This window comes from Scomber japonicus, chromosome 10 (genome assembly GCF_027409825.1).
Source record: "Scomber japonicus isolate fScoJap1 chromosome 10, fScoJap1.pri, whole genome shotgun sequence".
Lineage (NCBI taxonomy): Eukaryota > Metazoa > Chordata > Actinopteri > Scombriformes > Scombridae > Scomber > Scomber japonicus.
In genome coordinates, this window is record NC_070587.1 from 35,997,026 (window position 1) to 36,022,489 (window position 25,464).

General features: G+C 41.7%; 3 protein-coding genes across 3 annotated transcripts; all 3 read right to left on the reverse strand.

The window, feature by feature from the left end:
* Window positions 1–65: 65 nt before the first annotated feature.
* On the reverse strand, window positions 66–1,876 carry LOC128366990 (hereditary hemochromatosis protein homolog). The gene is made up of 3 exons (XM_053327748.1): window positions 1,871–1,876; window positions 1,593–1,763; window positions 66–1,127 (listed from the first exon to the last, which is right to left on the reverse strand). Exons 1-3 carry the CDS (start codon window positions 1,874–1,876, stop codon window positions 66–68), a joined length of 1,239 nt encoding a protein of 412 aa, XP_053183723.1.
* Window positions 1,877–5,370: 3,494 nt separating this feature from the next.
* LOC128366991 (uncharacterized) lies at window positions 5,371–8,768 on the reverse strand. The gene is made up of 6 exons (XM_053327749.1): window positions 8,625–8,768; window positions 8,437–8,526; window positions 8,246–8,338; window positions 7,921–8,150; window positions 6,416–6,537; window positions 5,371–6,365 (listed from the first exon to the last, which is right to left on the reverse strand). The coding sequence occupies exons 1-6, from the start codon at window positions 8,766–8,768 to the stop codon at window positions 5,371–5,373; spliced, it is 1,674 nt and encodes a 557-aa protein (XP_053183724.1).
* Window positions 8,769–8,791: 23 nt separating this feature from the next.
* Window positions 8,792–16,713, reverse strand: LOC128366992 (thioredoxin-interacting protein-like). The gene is made up of 8 exons (XM_053327750.1): window positions 16,018–16,713; window positions 15,324–15,399; window positions 14,776–14,923; window positions 14,107–14,319; window positions 13,277–13,423; window positions 12,611–12,931; window positions 9,283–9,386; window positions 8,792–8,921 (listed from the first exon to the last, which is right to left on the reverse strand). Exons 1-8 carry the CDS (start codon window positions 16,268–16,270, stop codon window positions 8,792–8,794), a joined length of 1,392 nt encoding a protein of 463 aa, XP_053183725.1. The 5' UTR covers window positions 16,271–16,713.
* Between the last annotated feature and the right edge of the window lie 8,751 nt (window positions 16,714–25,464).

Below are 25,464 nucleotides of genomic sequence, written 5' to 3' on the forward strand. Positions count from 1 at the left end.
AGTGATGATCCTGTAAGAGTATTAATGTAATTCATATATATTAGCTTTGGCTTAAATTCTCACAGTTACTCTTCTCCTGGCTGCACCTGTGTTTCCATGGCGATTCCCTCTGACCTCAGTGTGCGTCTCCTCTTCCTCCACCACAGCAGCAGCAGCAGCAGGACAGCAGTGATAGCCAGGCCGGCGGGGGCGGAGATGATGTGAACCCTGTGAGAACGGGAGAACTCCGCCCTCCAGCTCACCTCCAGCCGGTTGTCCAAGCTCAGGTGAGCGGTGGTGCAGGTGTAGCTGTGTTTCCGCTGAAGCTCTTCGTCCGTGACGGTCAACGTCTTCCTCACCTGATAGAGGCCGTTGCCGTTGGGCAGCACCTCCCCGCCCGTCAGCTGGTCCTCGTCCACTGGCTGGCCGTCCCGCAGTAGCGTCAGGTTGATGTGGCGAGGGTAGAAGTCTGTGGCCAGACAGGTGACCCGAGCTCCGCCTGACAACGGCTTCGTTATGAAGCGGACTCGAGGTCGAACCCGACGTTTCACTAGACGTTTGTTTTGGTCCAGGAGGTGTTTAAGTGTCTGTACACATAAGGGCAGGTAGATGTTGGAGTAGAGTGTCTGGAAGTACGTCTTCTTCATGGCATCCCACTGGATCTCCCAGCCGTCACCGCCGGCGTAGGTGAAGTGTGTCATGTTGTACATCAGGCTGTCAGCGTCCTGTCCGTTGGAGCCGTCTCTGAACATGATGAGTGCCGGCTGACCGTCCTGCAGCACCTCGCAGCCTGTCAGCCTCTGCTGGACGTGGACCCCCGCCGTCAGATTGAAACGCTGTTTGAACTGTTCCAGCTGGTATGTCATGCTGGAGAGCATTTCCTGCTGTATGTACCCGGCCTGCTGACCCAGGTCCAGCTCTGCTCCCTCCTCACCATTTTCCCTGAATCGGCCCGTCACTGAGTCGAAGTAGCCCACCTGAATGTCGTCCAACATCAGGACCGCACTGAACTCTGGAAACGGCGTTGACCCTGAGATGTAGGTAGCCAGCACCCACAAGGAGTGTCGTCCAGAACCTAAGAGGGGCAAAGCATTATGGGTAAGTAGGATGCACCAGCAGTGGACTGTGGTTGTCCACAAACCTGAGACCTACAGAGACAGGACTGGATGTTTTTGATGTTGTTGACTTGTGATTGTGGAGTGAGGATGCTGTCCCTCAACTCCAGGATTGTTTCAACAATACAGACAAGAACATCTTTAGTAGTCAAGGAGCACCTGATCACCCAAAAATGGCATTGGGGGAATACACGACGATGGACAATGTTACCACCAGAAAGACTGTTAATGTTTCCCAACCAACAGCCATGGATGTCAAGGGATGTACGATCACAACTAAAAGCCAGAGATTTGTCCTACAGATCTGGAGATGCAGCAGTGTACAGAGCAGCCGGGGCAGGACTGAGGAGGCATTAACTCAGGCAGCAAGTCGAACATCATTTTCATAACTCCACCAACTCAAGACAAGTGTGGGAGGGAATAAGAGCAACCTCTAACTACAGAGAGACAACATCTTCCTCTGCAACCATCTGTGCCACGTTGACTGAAGAGCTGAACCAGTTTCATACTCAGTTTGATAGGAACAACAGGAACCAGTTGCTGCTGCCCCTCCCCTCTGATGATGCTGAGCCCACCTTGAGCCAATACAATGTCGGACTCTGCCTGCGAAACATCAACCCTGGGAAAGCTGCTGGACCTGATGGTGTCCTGAAAGACTGTGCTGACCAGCTGACGGAGGTCCGTTAGGTCCCTAACGCTGTCATATGTCCCCTCATGTTTCAAAGCATCTACAATAATACCAGTACCAAAAATGACTGCAGGCCTGTGGCTCTCACCTCCATACCTGCTAAATGTCTGGAGAGACCGGTCCAGAAACACATCAGAAGCATCACACAAGTTTCATCCGACCAGCACCAGTTTGTTTACAGGGAGAACCAGTACACCTGCTGCTTCACACTGCACTGGAGCACCTGGAGCTGAAGAACACATACGACGAGTTTCTTCCCACAAGCAATAAGACTCCTCAACAGCCCCCCCCCCCCCCCACCCAATACCTAACTTGAACTGAACTGCTGGGACATCTGCACTAGCAGCAACATTTGCTCTCAGCTCATACACTTTTTTATTTTTATTACACCTTATTGAGTTTAGTCCTGTCTGGTCTTTGAACTTTGAACGACTTCATGCAATAAAAGTACAATACTGGGCTTGAGCTCGTGATCATGTGATTAAGGAATGTGCCCAAACCACTCAGCTACCTGGGAGCTTTTCACCAGAACAGAGAGACGGTATGCAGACTTAGTAACACAAACTAAAACATAAACATTTAGTTAAATGCTAAACTTTGATTTTCAGTAAGTTAACAATGTCCTGAACATCTTGTTGTGACAGTGTGTGTAACTCACCCACCGACTGATCACCAATGACAACCAGCAGCAGTGCTCGAGTGTGAAAGCCACAAATCAACCGAGATAAACACTTATTAATGACACACAATCACTTCCTGTGATACCTGACAGAGAAGAAACACAGCTGTTACCTGAGCTGATCACCTGAGGGACGAACACACACACACACAGCAGCAGGAACTCAAACATATTGATCTGCTGGTTTTAAATGTCTGCGTCCTCGTCTTCTTGACTTTCACTTTGTCTGTTGAACAAGCCCCAAAGCTTTTTTTTTAACCAATCAGCATCCGGCCAATCACAGAGAGGGAAGACTTCTCAGGTTTTTAGTCATTTTGTGGAAAAGAGAGAATGAACATGTGAATAAGAACAAGAAACAGTTTATATAAGATTATTATTTATGTTTTGTTTCACTTTAACCCTTTCATGCATGAATCATGTTAACATCACTGCTTTCATTTGTCTTTAGGCATGAAAAAATATGAAGTTATAATGTATGATACGATGCACTAGTGTTCACACAGTGGAGACATTTACAGTGGAACAGGAATAAAAGTACAAAGAGCATCAAGAGACACAAAGAAGAAGAAGAAATGATGAATGAACACAAACAAGTATACAAGAATAGTAACATGGACACTGAGTTGGTCCTGTTAATGCACACACACACACAGACACACACACACACACACACACACACTTCAGTCTGTGATTCACCTGCTGAGCTCAACTGACCAATCAGGAACCACAGAGCTGCTGTGATGTCACCACCTGCTCAGGTAACCACGGTCACGCTGTCACGTCTCTTTATTGATCATCAGTTATTGATCACACTGATATCTGATATGTGTCTGGAGACAGGAAGCATCAACTAGAGTTTCACTTCATATGTTTGGAAGGAAGGAAAGGAGGGAGGAGGAAGGGAGGAAAGAAGGAAGGAAGGAAAGGAGGGACGGAGGAAGCATCAACTAGAGTTTCACTTCATATGTTTGATTTTTTATTTCTGATTCAACATTTAATACAAACACTGTCTGTTATTAGTGCCATACTTCTCCTCCCGCAGCTTTGAGAAAACCCCGACAATATATACATCAAAACGTGCGGCTCGATCGGGGGAGGGGTGCTATGACTTTTGGTGTTGAAATTCCAAAGTTTCCCAAAGTTATTCCCAAAAAAAACGTGAATAAGTCTCCATTGGAAATGAATGGGAATTTTTTGAAAACCCCCAAAAAATTTCACCTTTTTTCAGAGTCACCTAGCTCTCTCATACCTGCATGTAGAAACGTGATTCAGACTTTAAAACAGAGGAAAACTTGTGCTCTCTTCAAAACACTAAACTGTTTTTACATAACATGTAAACTTTTCAAACTATGAGCAGTCAAACGAGGAGTGGAAATCACTTTTTCTTCAAAGTTAGAGTGGAAGCGGCAGTTAGCTAGAGTGTGAGAAGCAGTAAAAATTAACCTTAAAGTAGCTGTATGTAACAAATATATTCCAAATAATCATAAAATGGCCCTAAAATGTAACCAGACATTAAGGAATCATGTTCATTTCAAACACTGATATCACTGACAGTAGTAGTCCAGCCAGAATATTCACAATTGAAAAGCTCAGTTGCAGCCCTCAAGTCATGTTTATGTTGTCATTCTGTGTTTTGGCCTGATGCGCCACCCACCACCTAGCTACCAATCACCAAGTCAGTAGTGTTTCAGCAGCCAGGTTGCCAGTTGCCACTGAGCTGCAGGAACATTGCAAATAATGTCTGATGTTACAAAACCAAAAAACCTCATTATGACTCTCAAATACGTTGTGACAATTTGAGAAACAAAACAAGGGGATGTATAGGAGATGTCTTTGAAACATGGAGACGGCTGGAGACGGCTGGAGACGGTTACAGCGTCATACAGCACTCAGCTGCACCCGCTGATACGGAGGAGGATATGCAGGATCACGTCCAACAACTGGCAACCCACGTAAAGTAGACTCTGGCAGGGAGGGGGCGAGGAGTAACAGCTCTCTCCAGTGTTTTGAACGTGGGCCGCAGTACCATTTCTAAACGCTTGGTGTCAAAGTTACATACTTCAACTTTAATTTTTATTTTTAACTCGAGCTCACGGCCAAACCGTAAAAAGGAGACAAATCATTTTTGGTCAAAATGTAGACATACGTAGGTGTTGGGATTCATAAAATGTGACGTTGACAGGCGGGGTCTGTAAAAAATTTAAATGGGGGGGGCCGAGACTGGCAGCAATACCTGTCTCGCTCCCCATTGAACCTAATGTAATCGTCTTCTTTTTTCAAAAGAATCTCACTCTGTGTTCACACTGAGCTTACTCGCTCATTTTAAGGAATATGTGAATAAAATAAACACTGTCAGAATCTGCCGGCTTCTGTGTCTCTCACGGTGTTTTCGGTTTTTGGACAGGAGTTACGGTTTTCTCACAGTTTGCAGTTGTTCGGGACCTTGTCAGAAGCCAAATCCTTTAGAATTTTGAGAATTTCCAAGCAGATTCTCACATCGCCGTAGCAACCGCAGGGCCTTAGCTGCCCTTAGCAACCTGTTGCTGGGCAGAAACTGAGCTACTTTTTTGTGATTGGCTAATTCTACCTGTCTGTCTGTTTTGCCAGTTAACTGAACTAATTCATTTGAATGGAGAGATTAATTCATGTTTACTATGGACAAAATAGATAGTTTTATTGTTTTGTATTGTAGTTATATGATTTGTGGTATATAAAAAGATTCAACATTTATCAATACAAGATGAACAAAATGTACATAATATAATGTCATACAACTAAGTCATTTAAAATAAAAAAATATAATAAAATCTACTCTCTTAATCATAAGATTTAATAATTTCATAACAGTGATGATCCTGTAGGAGTATTAATGTAATTCATATATACAGCTTTGGCTTAAATTCTCACAGTTACTCTTCTCCTGGCTGCTCCTGTGTTTCCACGGCGATTCCCTCTGACCGCAGTGTGCGTCTCCTCTTCCTCCACCACAGCAGCAGCAGCAGCAGGACGGCAGCGATAGCCAGGCTGGCGGGGGCGGAGATGATGTGAACCCTGTGAGAACGGGAGAACTCCGCCCTCCAGCTCACCTCCAGCCGGTTGTCCAAGCTCAGGTGAGCGGTGGTGCAGGTGTAGCTGTGTTTCCGCTGAAGCTCTTCGTCCGTGACGGTCAACGTCTTCCTCACCTGATAGAGGCCGTTGCCGTTGGGCAGCACCTCACCGCCCGTCAGCTGGTCCTCGTCCACTGGCTGGCCGTCCCGCAGTAGCGTCAGGTTGATGTGGCGAGGGTAGAAGTCTGTGGCCAGACAGGTGACCCGAGCTCCGCCTGACAACGGCTTCGTTATGAAGCGGACTCGAGGTTGAACCCGACGTTTCACCAGACGTTTGTTTTGGTCCAGGAGGTGTTTAAGTGTCCGTACACAGAAGGGCAGGTAGATGTTGGAGTAGAGTGTCCGAATGTATGTCTGCTCCATAGTGTCCCACTGGATCTCCCAGCTGTCACCGCTGGCGTAGGTGAAGTGTGTCATGTTGTACATCAGGCTGTCGGCGTCTTGTCCGTTGGAGCCATCTCTGAACATGATGAGTGCCGGCTGACCATCCTGCAGCACCTCGCAGCCTGTCAGCCTCTGCTGGACGTGGACCCCCGCCGTCAGATTGAAACGCTGTTTGACCAGCGCCAGCCGCTTCTTCATGTTACAGAACATTTCCTGCTGTATGTACCCGGCCTGCTGACCCAGGTCCAGCTCTGCTCCCTCCTCACCGTTTTCCCTGAATCGGTCCGTCACCGAGTCGAAGTAGCCCACCTGAATGTCGTCCAACATCAGGACCCCACTGAACTCTGGAAACGGCGTTGACCCTGAGATGTAGGTGGCCAGCGCCCACAAGGAGTGTCGTCCTGTCGTCGAACCTAAGAGGGGCAAAGCATTATGGGTAAGTGGGATGCACCAGCAGTGAGACCTACAGAGACAGGGATGTTTTTGATGTTGTTGACTTGTGATTGTGGAGTGAGGATGCTGTCCCTCAGCTCCAGGACTGTTTCAACAACGCAGACTAGAACATCTTTAGTTGTCAAGGAGCAGCTGATGACCCAAAAATGGCATTGGGGGAATACACAACCACAGTCATGGACAATATCAACATTACGTGGACAATGTTACCACCAGAAAGACTGTTAATGCTTCCCAACCAAAAGCCAGATATTTGTCCTACAGATGTGGAGATGCAGCAGTGTGCAGAACAGCCGGGGCCATCTCCAAACTCCAGGACTTAACAAACCACACAAAGACTCTGTGACTCTGACCATCGGCACCGGTTCCCCACAAAGTTGTGTACTCAGTCCACTGCTCTACACACTACACTGGTTCTACCTGCTGTGCTGTCTCATTGCTCTTGTAACAATGACACATTACTTTGAACTTTGAACGACTTCATGCAGTACAAGTACAATGCTGGGCATGAGCTTGTGATCATGTGATTAAGGAATGTGCCCAAACCACTCAGCTACCTGGGAGCTTTTCACCAGAACAGAGAGACGGTATGCAGACTTAGTAACACAAACATTTAGTTAAATGCTGAGCTCAGTAAGTTAACATGTCCTGAACATTTTGTTGTGACAGTGTGTGTAACTCAGCCACCGACTGATCACCAATGACAACCATCAGCACTGCTCGAGTGTGAATATTAAAGCCACAAATCAACTGAGATAAACAGTTATTAATGACACAATCACTTCAGTGGAAGTGAGAAACTGCTGTTACTGTAATAATGTGTGTTACCTGAGCAGATCACCTGAGGGACGAACACACACACAAACAGCAGCTGGAACTCAAACATATTGATTTGCTGATCAGGAATCTGATCATGAACCGATTGATCGCCTGGTTTTAAATGTCTGCGTCCTCGTCTTCTTCTGTTTGCAACTTTGTCTGTTGAACAAGTCCCAAAGCTTTTTTTTAACCAATCAGCATCAAGCATAATGTGTCTCCGGGCAGATTAGAGGGAAGCGTAAGACTTCTCAGGTTTTTAGTCATTTGTGGAACAGTGAGAATGAAAATGTGAATAAGAACAGGAAACAGTTTATATAAGATTATTATTTATGTTTTGTTTCACTTTAACCCTTTCATGCCTGAATCATGATAACATCACTGCTTTTATTTCTCTTTAGGCATGAAGAAATATGAAGTTATAATGTATAAGTTATAATGTCGTGATGAGCACAATTTCCTGGAGGTCTTTCAATCAGGCTTCAAAACCCTGCGCAGCACTGAATCAGCCTTACTACGGGGTTTTAATGACATCTTATTAACAAATGACTCTGGTGATCATGTCATTCTTGTCCTGTTGGACCTAACTGCAGCCTTTGATACCGTGGACCACAACACTCTACTGGCTCGGCTAAGCCACCTAGTGGGCATCTGTGGTACTGCGCTGGACTGGATCAGATCCTATCTGGCTGACAGAACCATGAGTGTGAGCCTTGGAACTTCAGAATCCAGCTCTGCTCCACTGCCGTATGGGGTCCCACAGGGGTAAATTTTAGGGCCCCTGCTCCGCTGCCATATGGGGTTCCACAGGGGTCGATCTCAGGGCCCTGCTCCACTGCCGTATGGGGTTCCACAGGGGTCTGTCTTAGGGCCCCTGCTCCGCTGCCGTATGGGGTTCCACAGGGGTCGATTTTAGGGCCCCTGCTCCACTGCCATATGGGGTTCCACGGGGGTCTGTCTTAGGGCTCCTGCTCCACTGCTGTATGGGGTTCCACAGGGGTCGGTCTTAAGGCCCCTGCTCCACTGCCATATGGGGTTCCACAGGGGTCTGTCTCAAGGCCCCTGCTCCACTGCCGTATGGGGTTCCACAGGGGTCGGTCTTAGGACCCCTGCTCCACTGCCGTATGGGGTTCCACGGGGGTCAGTCTTAGGGCCCCTGCTCCACTGCCGTATGGGGTTCCACAGGGGTCTGTCTTAGGGCCCCTGCTCCACTGCCGTATGGGGTTCCACAGGGGTCTGTCTTAGGGCCCCTGCTCCACTGCCGTATGGGGTTCCACAGGGGTCGGTCTTAAGGCCCCTGCTCCACTGCCATATGGGGTTCCACAGGGATCGGTCTCAGGGCCCCTGCTCCACTGCCGTATGGGGTTCCACAGGGGTCTGTCTTAGGGCCCCTGCTCCGCTGCCGTATGGGGTTCCACAGGGGTCGATTTTAGGGCCCCTGCTCCACTGCCATATGGGGTTCCACGGGGGTCTGTCTTAGGGCCCCTGCTCAACTGCCATATGGGGTTCCACAGGGATCGGTCTTGAGGCCCCTGCTCCACTGCCATATGGGGTTCCACAGGGGTCTGTCTTAGGGCCCCTGCTCCACTGCCATATGGGGTTCCACAGGGATCGGTCTTAAGGCCCCTGCTCCACTGCCATATGGGGTTCCACAGGGGTCTGTCTCAGGGCCCCTGCTCTTCTCGCTGTATTTACTGCCACTGGGCTCCATCCAGAGATTAAAGGTTAAAGGTTAAAGGTTACAACAATCTGTTTCCTGTGTGTGACATCATCAGTGGACGAGGAGCCGTTGGATTGGTCGCTTTGAAGGCTTCACAGCTTTGAACTTGATGAGAGTCGTCAGCAGTAACCAATGAAAAGACAGTTTATTAATAGACAGGAAATGTCACATCACACTCAGGTACACACACACACACACACACACACACACACACACTCAGATACACACACACACACACACACACACACACACACTCAGATACACACACACACGTGTCTCACGTTTACTCTTATTTTGGAAACTCTTTCTACGAAGGACATTTCCTGTTCTAGGAGTCTGACCCAGAAACCTGGACCAAGACCAAGACCAGGATCAGAACCAGGACCTGAACCAGGACCTGGACCTGGACCAGGACCTGAACCAGGACCTGAACCTGGACCTGAACCTGGACCAGGACCAGGACCAGGACTTGGATCCCCGCTGACTCAGAGGCTCGCTCACTCTCTGAGCACACGCTGCCTCACACACCCAGCCGACCAATCAGAGGGAAGAGAGGCTGCTTGCCACGCAGGAAAAAGGAGGACAAGGGTGGGGGGGGCGAGAGACGAGGGGGAGTGATGGGGGGAGGGGGGGTGATGGGGGGGGGGGGGCGAGAATGGAGGTCAGCTGTAATATGATGTTTATACAGTTAAAGTGAGTCAGAGGTTGAACAGCTGCAGAGACAGTAAACAACTGAATCACATTACACACACACACACACATATATATATATATACACACACACACACATATATACACACACACACACACATATATACACACACACACACACATATATACACACACATATATATACACACACACACACACACATGCATACACACACACACACATATACACACACACACACACATATATATATACACACACACACACACATATATACACACATACACACACATATATACACATACACACACACACACACATACATATACACACACACACACACACACACACACACACACACACACACATATATATACACACACACTCACATGCATACACACACACACACACATATATACACACACACACACATATACATACACACACACACACACATACATATACACACACACACACACACACACACACACATTCATATTCTACTGAGTTGCAGCAGATGACATTTCATTAATTAAAAGTTCACAGTTTTTCAGCAGTGTGTGTGTGTGTGTGTGTGAGTGCGTGTGTGCGTGTGTGTATGTGTGTGTGTGTGTGTGTGTGTGTGTGTGTGTGTGTGTGTGTGTGTGTGTAATGATTCCTCCTGTTCATACTGAGCATTAGATCCTTCATCATGTTTACAGGAAGTGATGGAGGACTAAACCCACAGTCCTCCTTCTGTGGAAACATGAATTATAAAGTTGATCTGAAGCTAATATGAAGGAAGGAAGGAAGGATGAAAGGGAGGAAGGAAAGAAGGAAGGGAGGGAGGGAGGAAGGAAGGGAGGGAGGGAGGAAGGGAGGGAGGGAGGGAGGAAGGAAGAAAGGAAGGGAGGAGGGAAGGAGAGAAGGAAGAAAGGAGGAGAGAAAGGAAGGAAGGAATAAAGGAAGGAATAAAGGAAGGAGAGAAGGAAGGAGGGAACGAATAAAGGAAGGAGAGAAGGAAGGAAGGAGGGAAGGAAGGAAGGAAGGAAGGAAGGAAGAGAAAGAAAGAACAAGAAGTATGAGGAGAGAAGGAAGGAAGGGAGGAAGGAAGGAAGGAAAGAAGGAAGGAAGGAAACACTAAGAGGGAATCTGATGCTAAAATTTATACAGGAAGTTATTCTGCATTCAGACTGCAGCTACTCTGGTTCTAATCTGATTCAAATCTGATTCCAATCTGGTTCTAATGTCATTAGGGTCAGGGCTCACCTCGCTTTTTAGATAAAAAGTCAAACTTTTTGATAAAAGTCAAGAAAATGTGATAAAATGTCCAAATTTTAAGATAAAAAGTCAAAACTTTAAGATAAAAAGTCAAAATTTTTTTTGATAAAGTCAAAATTTTTGATAAAGTCAAAAACAATTGATAAAAAGTGAAAATGTTTTGATAAAAAGTCAAAAAATTTGATAAAAAGTGAAACTTTTTGATGAAAAGTCAAAATTTTAGATAAAGTCAACATTTTTGATAAAAAGTGAAAATGTTTTGATAAAAAGTCAAAAAATTTGATAAAAAGTGAAACTTTTTAGATAAAAAGTCAACATTTTTGATAAAATGTCAAGAAAATTTGATAAAAAAGTCAAAATTTTAAGATAAAGTCAAAATTTTTGATAAAAAGTCAAAAAAATTGATAAAAAGTGAAACTTTTTAGATAAAAAGTCAAAATCTTTAGATAAAAATCGAAATTTTTTGATAAAATGTCCAAATTTTAGATAAAAAGTCAAAATTTGTAGATAATTTTTAGACGACGACCCCCCCTCGAGCCACGATAACCCCCCCCCCATCCCACGATGGCATCTAGTCAGTGTATCTATGAGACTAAATAAGAGCATCTGGCTTCCAGTGTGAATACAGTCTTAAAGACTCAATGTTTTATGTTGTCATGGCAACAAAGAAGAAAAGCAAAGAAACAATGATTAAATATCTCTTTGTATTTTACTTCTTTCTATCATATATATGGTTTATATTAATATTAATATTAATATTTGACCTGAATATTAAATCACTTCTCTAGTTGATGAGATATTTGTGACACACAGCAAACAGAACAATCAGAGGCGTGAATCATATTAAACTGATTTATTATTAGAATTAAAAAAATAAAAATCTTTCTCATTTGTACAAAATAATAATTATAATATATATAATAATAAGAAGAAGAAGAATATATACAGGTGAAACTTTCTGGAAGTAAAAAACATTTCAACTAAATAACAAAAAACATTAAGAGAAAATCTGCTGAGTCATCATTAATAGATCCTGGGGAGGGCAGGAAGTCATGGTGGGGGGCAGGAAGTCACGATGGGGGGCATGAAGTCACGGGGAGAGGGCAGGAAGTCACGGTGGGGTTGCAGGAAGTCACAGGGAGAGGGCAGGAAGTCACGGGAGGCGGGGCAGGAAGTCACGGTGGGGGGAGCATGAAGTCATGGCGGGGGCAGGAAGTCACGGTGGGGGGAGCATGAAGTCATGGCGGGGGCAGGAAGTCATGGAGAGGGCAGGAAGTCACAGGGAGAGGGCAGGAAGTCATGGGGAGAGGGCAGGAAGTCATGGGGAGAGGGCAGGAAGTCATGGGGAGAGGCAGGAAGTCATGAGGGGGCAGGAAGTCACGGGGAGAGGGCAGGAAGTCACAGGAGGGGGGGCAGGAAGTCGTCCTCGTCCTCAGGAGACAGTCTGAGGTTTGTTTGCAGCGTCGTCAACCTGAAGACAAAATAAAAGCATTTTATTTTGGCGGTCAGCTGACTGAACTGTTTTATCTGCTTTTACTTTGGCGGTCAGCTGACTGATGAACAGTTTAATCTCCTTTATTTTGGCGGTCAGCTGACTGATGAACAGTTTAATCTCCTTTATTTTGGCGGTCAGCTGACTGATGAACAGTTTAATCTCCTTTATTTTGGCGGTCAGCTGACTGATGAACAGTTTAATCTGCCTTTATTTTGGCGGTCAGCAGGGTTAGGGTCAGGGCTCACCTCAGTGTAGGCGGGGGGGGGGACGAGGTACATTTCTGGCGCCCTCATGACGAGACCGCCGTCGTCCTCGTCGTCCTCCGCTCCATCGTAGTCCTGCAGCAGCGGCTCGCGCACCCGCAGGTCTCTGTGTATGTTGCTGTAGCTGGGGGGGGCGGAGGGGAAGGAGGACCAGCTGCTCACTGACCCCCCCTGGCTGCTCAGGGACCCCGCCCCGCTGCTCATGCTGCTGGTTCTGCTGCCGACGCCGCTGAACGGGACCGTGCCGATCACCAGAGGAAGCTCCAGAACCAGCTTCTCACTGCCGGGGATGTGGAGGTAGATCTGAAGACAAAATAAAAGCACTTATTGTTTTATCTGCTTTTATTTTGGCGGTCAGCTGACTAATATTGCTTTATCTGCTTTTTTTTTAATCTGAGAAGGAAGGAAGGAAGGAAGGAAGGAAGGAAAAGGGATTAGGAAGGAAGGAAGGAGGGAAGCAAGGGAAGACAAAAGGAGAGGAGGAGGAGGAGGAGAAGAGGAGAGGAGGAGGAAGAGGAGGAGACGAAGAGGAGGAGAGAGGAGAGGAAGAGAGGAGGAGGAGGAGAGGAGGAGGAGGACAAGAGGAGGAGAGGAGGAGAGGAAGGAAGGAAGGAAGGAAGGAAAAGAAGACGTGGAGGTAGATCTCACCATGAGGGCGTAGTCCACCTTGATGATGTCACAGCCCAGCAGCGAGGGTCTCAGTCTGGGGACCCGGATGGTCTTTCCCTGCCACATGTCACACATTCCTGAGATGATGTGGTTCCCTCGGACCGCCGCCAGCTTCTGAACCGACACCTGAGACACAGCAGGGGTCAGAGGTCAGGGGTGGGGGCCATGAGTCAGAGGGTTAGAGGGTTGGGGGCCATGAGTCAGAGGGTTGGGGGCCATGAGTCAGAGGGTTAGAGGGTTGGGGGTCATGAGTCAGAGGGTTGGGGGCCATGAGTCAGAGGGTCAGAGGGTTGGGGGCCATGAGTCAGAGGGTTGGGGGCCATGAGTCAGAGGGTTAGAGGGTTGGGGGCCATGAGTCAGAGGGTTGGGGGCCATGAGTCAGAGGGTTGGGGGCCATGGGTCAGAGGGTTGGGGGCCATGAGTCAGAGGGTTAGAGGGTTGGGGGCCATGAGTCAGAGGGTTGGGGGCCATGAGTCAGAGGGTCAGAGGGTTGGGGGCCATGAGTCAGAGGGTTAGAGGGTTGGGGGCCATGAGTCAGAGGGTTAGAGGGTTGGGGGCCATGAGTCAGAGGGTCAGAGGGTTGGGGGGCATGAGTCAGAGGGTTAGAGGGTTGGGGGCCATGAGTCAGAGGGTTGGGGGGCATGAGTCAGAGGGTCAGAGGGTTGGGGGCCATGAGTCAGAGGGTTGGGGGCCATGAGTCAGAGGGTTGGGGGCCATGAGTCAGAGGGTTAGAGGGTTGGGGGCCATGAGTCAGAGGTCAGAGGGTCGGGGTCAGGGGTCAGGGGTACCGTGAGCGTGCGGGTCGTTACCTTGGTGTGTCCGTCGGCGACGTACGAGTGCTTGGCTACGATGGCGGCTTTGGGAACGACGATCCGTGAACAAGTGTTCTCAAACTTAGCGTTGACGCTGATGTCCTCGCCCTCACAGAACCCCTTCCTGTCGATCTTTGCGCTGATGGACACCTGACCGTCCGGGATGAACATGCACGTCACTTTCTTTTGTTTGGAGCACGCAGCTGGAGCCTGGAGGGGGGGGGGGGGGATGGGGAGGGAAGGGTGTTATTAAGAAATATAGTTATTATTAGTTTACTTCTATGTGGTTGTTTCTCTGTATTATTTATTTATTATTATTTATTTATTATTTATTTATTTATTTATTATTATTATTTATTTATTATTTATTTATTATTAGTTATTTATCATTATTATTTATTATTATTATTATTTATTATTTATTTATTTATTAATTAATTATGTTAATGTGTCTCTGATCGCTCATCAATACTTCATCACATTACAGCTGCAATCATTAATCAATAATCATTAATCAATGAGTCTGAAGGTGAATTTCTCACTAACTTCGACCATCCGAGTTCGGTTGTCGTCATGGCAACCAAGTCAAAACCCATTGAATGACCTCATCTACTGCTGTTAATTGGTTAATTGATTAATTGATTATTGATGAGAGTGATTTCTTACCAGTAGTTCAGGTCTGTTCACATCCAGTGGCTCCTCCACCTCAAACTCTCTCTCACAGTGCAAAGCATGATGGGAAGGCCGGTCCAGCTCCGCACGCACGTAGTAACGGATATAGCCAAACTTCCCCTTATAGGAGGACACCAGGCGCCTGTGGGGGGGGGCAGAGGGGGGGGGGGGCCTGGTCAATAACTGATCACTGTAATCCAGGGGGGTCAAACTCATCTTCATTCAAGAGCCACAGATCATTAAAAAAGATGGAAGGGAGGAAGGAAGGAAGGAAGGAAGGAAGGAAGGGAAAGGGATTAGGAAGGAAAAGGGATTAGGAAAGGAAGGAAAGAAGGAAGGAGGAACGGAAGGAAAGGAAGAGAGGAAAAGACGATGAAGGAAAGATGGAAGGAAGGAAGGAAGGAAGGAAGGAAGGAAGGAAAAGGCATTAGGTAGGAAGGAAGGAGGGAAGGAAGGGAAGACAAAAGGAAGGAAAGATGGAAGGATGGAGGGAAGGAAACAAAGAAGAAAGGGAGGAAGGAAAGAAGGGGGGTAATACTGACCCGGGGGGAGGGAGCTCGAACCCAAACTGGAAACTGAAAGATTTACCAGCTGGAAGCAAGAAACAGCCTTCTGAGTCTGAGAGGAGGAGAAGAGGAGGAGGAGAAGAGGAGGAGGAGGAGAGGAGGAGAGGAGGAGAAGAGGAGGAGGAGGAGAGGAGGAGAAGAGGAGGAGAGGAGGAGAGAGAGGAAGAGGAGGAAGAGAGGAGAGGAGGAGAGTTGGAGGAGAGGAAGGAGAGGAGGAAGGAGAGGAGGAAGGAGAGGAGGAGGAGGAGAGGAAGAGGAGAGAGAGTAGAGAGAGGAAGGAGAGGAAGAGGAGGAGGAGGAAGAGGAGAGGAGGAGAGGAGGAAGAGGAGGAGAAAGAGGGGGAGGAAGAGGAGGAGAGGAGGAGGTTAATGAATGAAGCAACACAGAGGTTCAACTTTCTGTTTCATTCTTCACATTTATAATGAACTGGTAGTGGTTCTAGTGTTAGTGGTTCTCTAGGTTCTCTAGGTTCTAGTGTTAGTGGTTCTCTAGGTTCTAGTGTTAGTGGTTCTAGTGTTAGTGGTTCTAGGTTCTCTAGGTTCTAGTGTTAGTGGTTCTCTAGGTTCTAGTGTTAGTGGTTCTAGTGTTAGTGGTTCTAGGTTCTCTAGGTTCTAGTGTTAGTGGTTCTAGTGTTAGTGGTTCTAGGTTCTCTGGGTTCTAGCTGAGGTACCTTTCTCCAGCTGCTCCTCCAGCCGCAGCTCCTCCTCATACTTCAGGTACTCCACCTCCTGGCTCCGGTTCTTCTTGCGGTGCTGCACATGAGCGCAGCCGGCGGCAGTGACCCGGAGGCCGGTCAGCCTGCAGGGCTGAGCCGCCTGGAGCTGCACGGAACCGGACAGCTTGTCTCCGCTGCTGTAGAAGCTGCGGCTCGGATCCGACAGATGCAGAGACACCTTCGGCTTGTGGGAGGCTGACAGAACCATGGTTCCACCGGAGGAACGATGAGGAACAGACAGAAGAAGAAAAGAAGAGAAACTACGGAACAATACTATTAGAGGAAAAATAAAATAATATTAAATATTAATAAAAGTGATTATATGAAAGTAATGAGTCTCAGTCAGAGAATCAGGTCAATATTAAAGTAAGACCAAACTGAACCAGATGAGACTGTGGTCTGAGCTGTAGACCACCGGGTCGGTTTTATACCGGAGGGGAGTCCCGGTGTCCCGTTACCGGCTCACCGAGCAGCATGTCTCCGCCGCGTGGACGAGCGGGGAAGCCAATCAGAGCGCAGAGAGGGCGCGTGGGCAGCCCGTGAATCGCTGAACTTTAAATAGTAGAAACATCCAGTCAACCCCCAACACCTCATAACACATGTTTATATTATGACCTGACCACGATACTACAAGTACTACAAGTACTGCAGTATTATGCAGTATTACAGTAAAAGTACTGCAGTATGATAGTGATGTAGTATGCAGTATTACAGTAAAAGTACTGCAGTATTATAGTGATGTAGTATGTAGTATTACAGTAAAAGTACTGCAGTATTATAGTGATGTAGTATGCAGTATTATAGTAAAAGTACTGCAGTATTATAGTGATGTAGTTTGCAGTATTACAGTAAAAGTACTGCAGTATTATAGTGATGTAGTATGCAGTATTACAGTAAAAGTACTGCAGTATTATAGTGATGTAGTATGCAGTACTACAGTAAAAGTACTGCAGTATTATAGTGATGTAGTATGCAGTATTACAGTATAAGTACTGTAGTATTATAGTGATGTAGTATGCAGTATTACAGTAAAAGTACTGTAGTATTATAGTGATGTAGTATGCAGTATTACAGTAAAAGTACTGCAGTATTACAGTAAAAGTACTGCAGTATTATGAGTGATGTAGTATGCAGTATTACAGTAAAAGTACTGCAGTATTATAGTGATGTAGTATGCAGTATTACAGTAAACGTACTGCAGTATTATAGTGATGTAGTATGTAGTACTATAGTAAAAGTACTGCAGTATTATAGTGATGTAGTATGCAGTATTACAGTAAAAGTACTGCAGTATTATAGTGATGTAGTATGCAGTATTACAGTAAAAGTACTGCAGTATTATAGTGATGTAGTATGCAGTATTACAGTAAAAGTACTGCAGTATTATGAGTGATGTAGTATGCAGTATTACAGTAAAAGTACTGCAGTATTATAGTGATGTAGTATGCAGTATTACAGTAAAAGTACTGCAGTATTATAGTGATGTAGTATGCAGTATTACAGTAAAAGTACTGTAGTATTATAGTGATGTAGTATGCAGTATTACAGTAAAAGTACTGCAGTAGTATAGTGATGTAGTATGCAGTATTACAGTAAAAGTACTGCAGTATTATGAGTGATGTAGTATGCAGTATTACAGTAAAAGTACTGCAGTATTATAGTGATGTAGTATGCAGTATTACAGTAAAAGTACTGCAGTATTATGAGTGATGTAGTATGCAGTATTACAGTAAAAATACTGCAGTATTATAGTGATGTAGTATACAGTATTGCAGTAAAAGTACTGCAGTATTATAGTGATGCAGTATGCAGTATTACAGTAAAAGTACTGCAGTATTATAGTGATGTAGTATGCAGTATTACAGTAAAAATACTGCAGTATTATAGTGATGTAGTATGCAGTATTACAGTAAAAGTACTGCAGTATTATAGTGATGTAGTATGCAGTATTACAGTAAAAGTACTGCAGTAGTATAGTGATGTAGTATGCAGTATTACAGTAAAAGTACTGCAGTATTATGAGTGATGTAGTATGCAGTATTACAGTAAAAGTACTGCAGTATTATAGTGATGTAGTATGCAGTATTACAGTAAAAGTACTGCAGTATTATGAGTGATGTAGTATGCAGTATTACAGTAAAAATACTGCAGTATTATAGTGATGTAGTATACAGTATTGCAGTAAAAGTACTGCAGTATTATAGTGATGCAGTATGCAGTATTACAGTAAAAGTACTGCAGTATTATAGTGATGTAGTATGCAGTATTACAGTAAAAATACTGCAGTATTATAGTGATGTAGTATGCAGTATTACAGTAAAAGTACTGCAGTATTATAGTGATGTAGTATGCAGTATTACAGTAAAAGTACTGCAGTATTATAGTGATGTAGTATGTAGTATTACAGTAAAAGTACTGCAGTATTATAGTGATGTAGTATGCAGTATTACAGTAAAAGTACTGCAGTATTATAGTGATGTAGTATGCAGTATTACAGTATAAGTACTGTAGTATTATAGTGATGTAGTATGCAGTATTACAGTAAAAGTACTGTAGTATTATAGTGATGTAGTATGCAGTATTACAGTAAAAGTACTGTAGTATTATAGTGATGTAGTATGCAGTATTACAGTAAAAGTACTGCAGTATTACAGTAAAAGTACTGCAGTATTATGAGTGATGTAGTATGCAGTATTACAGTAAAAGTACTGCAGTATTACGAGTGATGTAGTATGCAGTATTACAGTAAAAGTACTGCAGTATTATAGTGATGTAGTATGCAGTATTACAGTAAAAGTACTGCAGTATTATAGTGATGTAGTATGCAGTATTACAGTAAAAGTACTGCAGTATTATAGTGATGTAGTATGTAGTATTACAGTAAAAGTACTGCAGTATTATAGTGATGTAGTATGCAGTATTACAGTAAAAGTACTGCAGTATTATGAGTGATGTAGTATACAGTATTTCAGTAAAAGTACTGCAGTATTATAGTGATGTAGTATGCAGTATTACAGTAAAAGTACTGCAGTATTATAGTGATGTAGTATGCAGTATTACAGTATAAGTACTGTAGTATTATAGTGATGTAGTATACAGTATTGCAGTAAAAGTACTGCAGTATTATAGTGATGTAGTATGCAATATTACAGTAAAAGTACTGCAGTATTATAGTGATGTAGTATGCAGTATTACAGTAAAAGTACTGCAGTATTACGAGTGATGTAGTATGCAGTATTACAGTAAAAGTACTGCAGTATTATAGTGATGTAGTATGCAGTATTACAGTAAAAGTACTGCAGTATTATAGTGATGTAGTATGCAGTATTACAGTAAAAGTACTGCAGTATTATAGTGATGTAGTATGTAGTATTACAGTAAAAGTACTGCAGTATTATAGTGATGTAGTATGCAGTATTACAGTAAAAGTACTGCAGTATTATAGTGATGTAGTATGCAGTATTACAGTAAAAGTACTGCAGTATTACAGTAAAAGTACTGCAGTATTATGAGTGATGTAGTATGCAGTATTACAGTAAAAGTACTGCAGTATTATGAGTGATGTAGTATGCAGTATTACAGTAAAAGTACTGCAGTATTATAGTGATGTAGTATGCAGTATTACAGTAAACGTACTGCAGTATTATAGTGATGTAGTATGTAGTACTATAGTAAAAGTACTTCAGTATTATAGTGATGTAGTATGCAGTATTACAGTAAAAGTACTGCAGTATTATAGTGATGTAGTATGCAGTATTACAGTAAAAGTACTGCAGTATTATAGTGATGTAGTATGCAGTATTACAGTAAAAGTACTGCAGTATTATGAGTGATGTAGTATGCAGTATTACAGTAAAAGTACTGCAGTATTATAGTGATGTAGTATGCAGTATTACAGTAAAAGTACTGCAGTATTATAGTGATGTAGTATGCAGTATTACAGTAAAAGTACTGTAGTATTATAGTGATGTAGTATGCAGTATTACAGTAAAAGTACTGCAGTACTACAGTAAAAGTACTGCAGTATTATGAGTGATGTAGTATGCAGTATTACAGTAAAAATACTGCAGTATTATAGTGATGTAGTATACAGTATTGCAGTAAAAGTACTGCAGTATTATAGTGATGTAGTATGCAGTATTACAGTAAAAGTACTGCAGTATTATAGTGATGTAGTATGCATTATTACAGTAAAAGTACTGCAGTATTATAGTGATGTAGTATGTAGTATTACAGTAGAAGTAGTGCAGTATTATAGTGATGTAGTATGCAATATTACAGTAAAAGTACTGCAGTATTATAGTGATGTAGTATGCAGTATTACAGTAAAAGTACTGCAGTATTATAGTGATGTAGTATGCAGTATTACAGTAAAAGTACTGCAGTATTATAGTTATGTAGTATGCAGTATTACAGTAAAAGTACTGCAGTATTATAGTGATGTAGTATGCTGTATTACAATAAAAGTACTGCAGTATTATAGTGATGTAGTATGCAGTATTACAGTAAAAGTACTGCAGTATTATAGTGATGTAGTATGCAATATTACAGTAAAAGTACTGCAGTATTATAGTGATGTAGTATGCTGTATTACAATAAAAGTACTGCAGTATTATAGTGATGTAGTATGCAGTATTACAGTAAAAGTACTGCAATATTATAGTGATGTAGTATGCAGTATTACAGTAAAAGTACTGCAGTATTATAGTGATGTAGTATGCAGTATTATAGTAAAAGTACTGCAGTATTATAGTGATGTAGTATGCAGTATTACAGTAAAAGTACTGCAGTATTATGAGTGATGTAGTATACAGTATTTCAGTAAAAGTACTGCAGTATTATAGTGATGTAGTATGCAGTATTACAGTAAAAGTACTGCAGTATTATAGTGATGTAGTATGCAGTATTACAGTATAAGTACTGTAGTATTATAGTGATGTAGTATGCAGTATTACAGTAAAAGTACTGCAGTATTATAGTGATGTAGTATGCAGTACTACAGTAAAAGTACTGCAGTATTATAGTGATGTAGTATGCAGTATTACAGTATAAGTACTGTAGTATTATAGTGATGTAGTATGCAGTATTACAGTAAAAGTACTGTAGTATTATAGTGATGTAGTATGCAGTATTACAGTAAAAGTACTGCAGTATTACAGTAAAAGTACTGCAGTATTATGAGTGATGTAGTATGCAGTATTACAGTAAAAGTACTGCAGTATTATAGTGATGTAGTATGCAGTATTACAGTAAAAGTACTGCAGTATTACAGTAAAAGTACTGCAGTATTATGAGTGATGTAGTATGCAGTATTACAGTAAAAGTACTGCAGTATTACGAGTGATGTAGTATGCAGTATTACAGTAAAAGTACTGCAGTATTATAGTGATGTAGTATGCAGTATTACAGTAAAAGTACTGCAGTATTATAGTGATGTAGTATGCAGTATTACAGTAAAAGTACTGCAGTATTATAGTGATGTAGTATGTAGTATTACAGTAAAAGTACTGCAGTATTATAGTGATGTAGTATGCAGTATTACAGTAAAAGTACTGCAGTATTATGAGTGATGTAGTATACAGTATTTCAGTAAAAGTACTGCAGTATTATAGTGATGTAGTATGCAGTATTACAGTAAAAGTACTGCAGTATTATAGTGATGTAGTATGCAGTATTACAGTATAAGTACTGTAGTATTATAGTGATGTAGTATACAGTATTGCAGTAAAAGTACTGCAGTATTATAGTGATGTAGTATGCAATATTACAGTAAAAGTACTGCAGTATTATAGTGATGTAGTATGCAGTATTACAGTAAAAGTACTGCAGTATTACGAGTGATGTAGTATGCAGTATTACAGTAAAAGTACTGCAGTATTATAGTGATGTAGTATGCAGTATTACAGTAAAAGTACTGCAGTATTATAGTGATGTAGTATGCAGTATTACAGTAAAAGTACTGCAGTATTATAGTGATGTAGTATGTAGTATTACAGTAAAAGTACTGCAGTATTATAGTGATGTAGTATGCAGTATTACAGTAAAAGTACTGCAGTATTATAGTGATGTAGTATGCAGTATTACAGTAAAAGTACTGCAGTATTACAGTAAAAGTACTGCAGTATTATGAGTGATGTAGTATGCAGTATTACAGTAAAAGTACTGCAGTATTATGAGTGATGTAGTATGCAGTATTACAGTAAAAGTACTGCAGTATTATAGTGATGTTGTATGCAGTATTACAGTAAACGTACTGCAGTATTATAGTGATGTAGTATGTAGTACTATAGTAAAAGTACTTCAGTATTATAGTGATGTAGTATGCAGTATTACAGTAAAAGTACTGCAGTATTATAGTGATGTAGTATGCAGTATTACAGTAAAAGTACTGCAGTATTATAGTGATGTAGTATGCAGTATTACAGTAAAAGTACTGCAGTATTATGAGTGATGTAGTATGCAGTATTACAGTAAAAGTACTGCAGTATTATAGTGATGTAGTATGCAGTATTACAGTAAAAGTACTGCAGTATTATAGTGATGTAGTATGCAGTATTACAGTAAAAGTACTGTAGTATTATAGTGATGTAGTATGCAGTATTACAGTAAAAGTACTGCAGTACTACAGTAAAAGTACTGCAGTATTATGAGTGATGTAGTATGCAGTATTACAGTAAAAATACTGCAGTATTATAGTGATGTAGTATACAGTATTGCAGTAAAAGTACTGCAGTATTATAGTGATGTAGTATGCAGTATTACAGTAAAAGTACTGCAGTATTATAGTGATGTAGTATGCATTATTACAGTAAAAGTACTGCAGTATTATAGTGATGTAGTATGTAGTATTACAGTAGAAGTAGTGCAGTATTATAGTGATGTAGTATGCAATATTACAGTAAAAGTACTGCAGTATTATAGTGATGTAGTATGCAGTATTACAGTAAAAGTACTGCAGTATTATAGTTATGTAGTATGCAGTATTACAGTAAAAGTACTGCAGTATTATAGTGATGTAGTATGCTGTATTACAATAAAAGTACTGCAGTATTATAGTGATGTAGTATGCAGTATTACAGTAAAAGTACTGCAGTATTATAGTGATGTAGTATGCAATATTACAGTAAAAGTACTGCAGTATTATAGTGATGTAGTATGCTGTATTACAATAAAAGTACTGCAGTATTATAGTGATGTAGTATGCAGTATTACAGTAAAAGTACTGCAATATTATAGTGATGTAGTATGCAGTATTACAGTAAAAGTACTGCAGTATTATAGTGATGTAGTATGCAGTATTATAGTAAAAGTACTGCAGTATTATAGTGATGTAGTATGCAGTATTACAGTAAAAGTACTGCAGTATTATGAGTGATGTAGTATACAGTATTTCAGTAAAAGTACTGCAGTATTATAGTGATGTAGTATGCAGTATTACAGTAAAAGTACTGCAGTATTATAGTGATGTAGTATGCAGTATTACAGTATAAGTACTGTAGTATTATAGTGATGTAGTATGCAGTATTACAGTAAAAGTACTGCAGTATTATAGTGATGTAGTATGCAGTACTACAGTAAAAGTACTGCAGTATTATAGTGATGTAGTATGCAGTATTACAGTATAAGTACTGTAGTATTATAGTGATGTAGTATGCAGTATTACAGTAAAAGTACTGTAGTATTATAGTGATGTAGTATGCAGTATTACAGTAAAAGTACTGCAGTATTACAGTAAAAGTACTGCAGTATTATGAGTGATGTAGTATGCAGTATTACAGTAAAAGTACTGCAGTATTATAGTGATGTAGTATGCAGTATTACAGTAAACGTACTGCAGTATTATAGTGATGTAGTATGTAGTACTATAGTAAAAGTACTGCAGTATTATAGTGATGTAGTATGCAGTATTACAGTAAAAGTACTGTAGTATTATAGTGATGTAGTATGCAGTATTACAGTAAAAGTACTGCAGTATTACAGTAAAAGTACTGCAGTATTATGAGTGATGTAGTATGCAGTATTACAGTAAAAGTACTGCAGTATTATAGTGATGTAGTATGCAGTATTACAGTAAACGTACTGCAGTATTATAGTGATGTAGTATGTAGTACTATAGTAAAAGTACTGCAGTATTATAGTGATGTAGTATGCAGTATTACAGTAAAAGTACTGCAGTATTATAGTGATGTAGTATGCAGTATTACAGTAAAAGTACTGCAGTATTATAGTGATGTAGTATGCAGTATTACAGTAAAAGTACTGCAGTATTATGAGTGATGTAGTATGCAGTATTACAGTAAAAGTACTGCAGTATTATAGTGATGTAGTATGCAGTATTACAGTAAAAGTACTGCAGTATTATAGTGATGTAGTATGCAGTATTACAGTAAAAGTACTGTAGTATTATAGTGATGTAGTATGCAGTATTACAGTAAAAGTACTGCAGTAGTATAGTGATGTAGTATGCAGTATTACAGTAAAAGTACTGCAGTATTATGAGTGATGTAGTATGCAGTATTACAGTAAAAGTACTGCAGTATTATAGTGATGTAGTATGCAGTATTACAGTAAAAGTACTGCAGTATTATGAGTGATGTAGTATGCAGTATTACAGTAAAAATACTGCAGTATTATAGTGATGTAGTATACAGTATTGCAGTAAAAGTACTGCAGTATTATAGTGATGCAGTATGCAGTATTACAGTAAAAGTACTGCAGTATTATAGTGATGTAGTATGCAGTATTACAGTAAAAATACTGCAGTATTATAGTGATGTAGTATGCAGTATTACAGTAAAAGTACTGCAGTATTATAGTGATGTAGTATGCAGTATTACAGTAAAAGTACTGCAGTATTATAGTGATGTAGTATGTAGTATTACAGTAAAAGTACTGCAGTATTATAGTGATGTAGTATGCAGTATTACAGTAAAAGTACTGCAGTATTATAGTGATGTAGTATGCAGTATTACAGTATAAGTACTGTAGTATTATAGTGATGTAGTATGCAGTATTACAGTAAAAGTACTGTAGTATTATAGTGATGTAGTATGCAGTATTACAGTAAAAGTACTGTAGTATTATAGTGATGTAGTATGCAGTATTACAGTAAAAGTACTGCAGTATTACAGTAAAAGTACTGCAGTATTATGAGTGATGTAGTATGCAGTATTACAGTAAAAGTACTGCAGTATTACGAGTGATGTAGTATGCAGTATTACAGTAAAAGTACTGCAGTATTATAGTGATGTAGTATGCAGTATTACAGTAAAAGTACTGCAGTATTATAGTGATGTAGTATGCAGTATTATAGTAAAAGTACTGCAGTATTATAGTGATGTAGTATGTAGTATTACAGTAAAAGTACTGCAGTATTATAGTGATGTAGTATGCAGTATTACA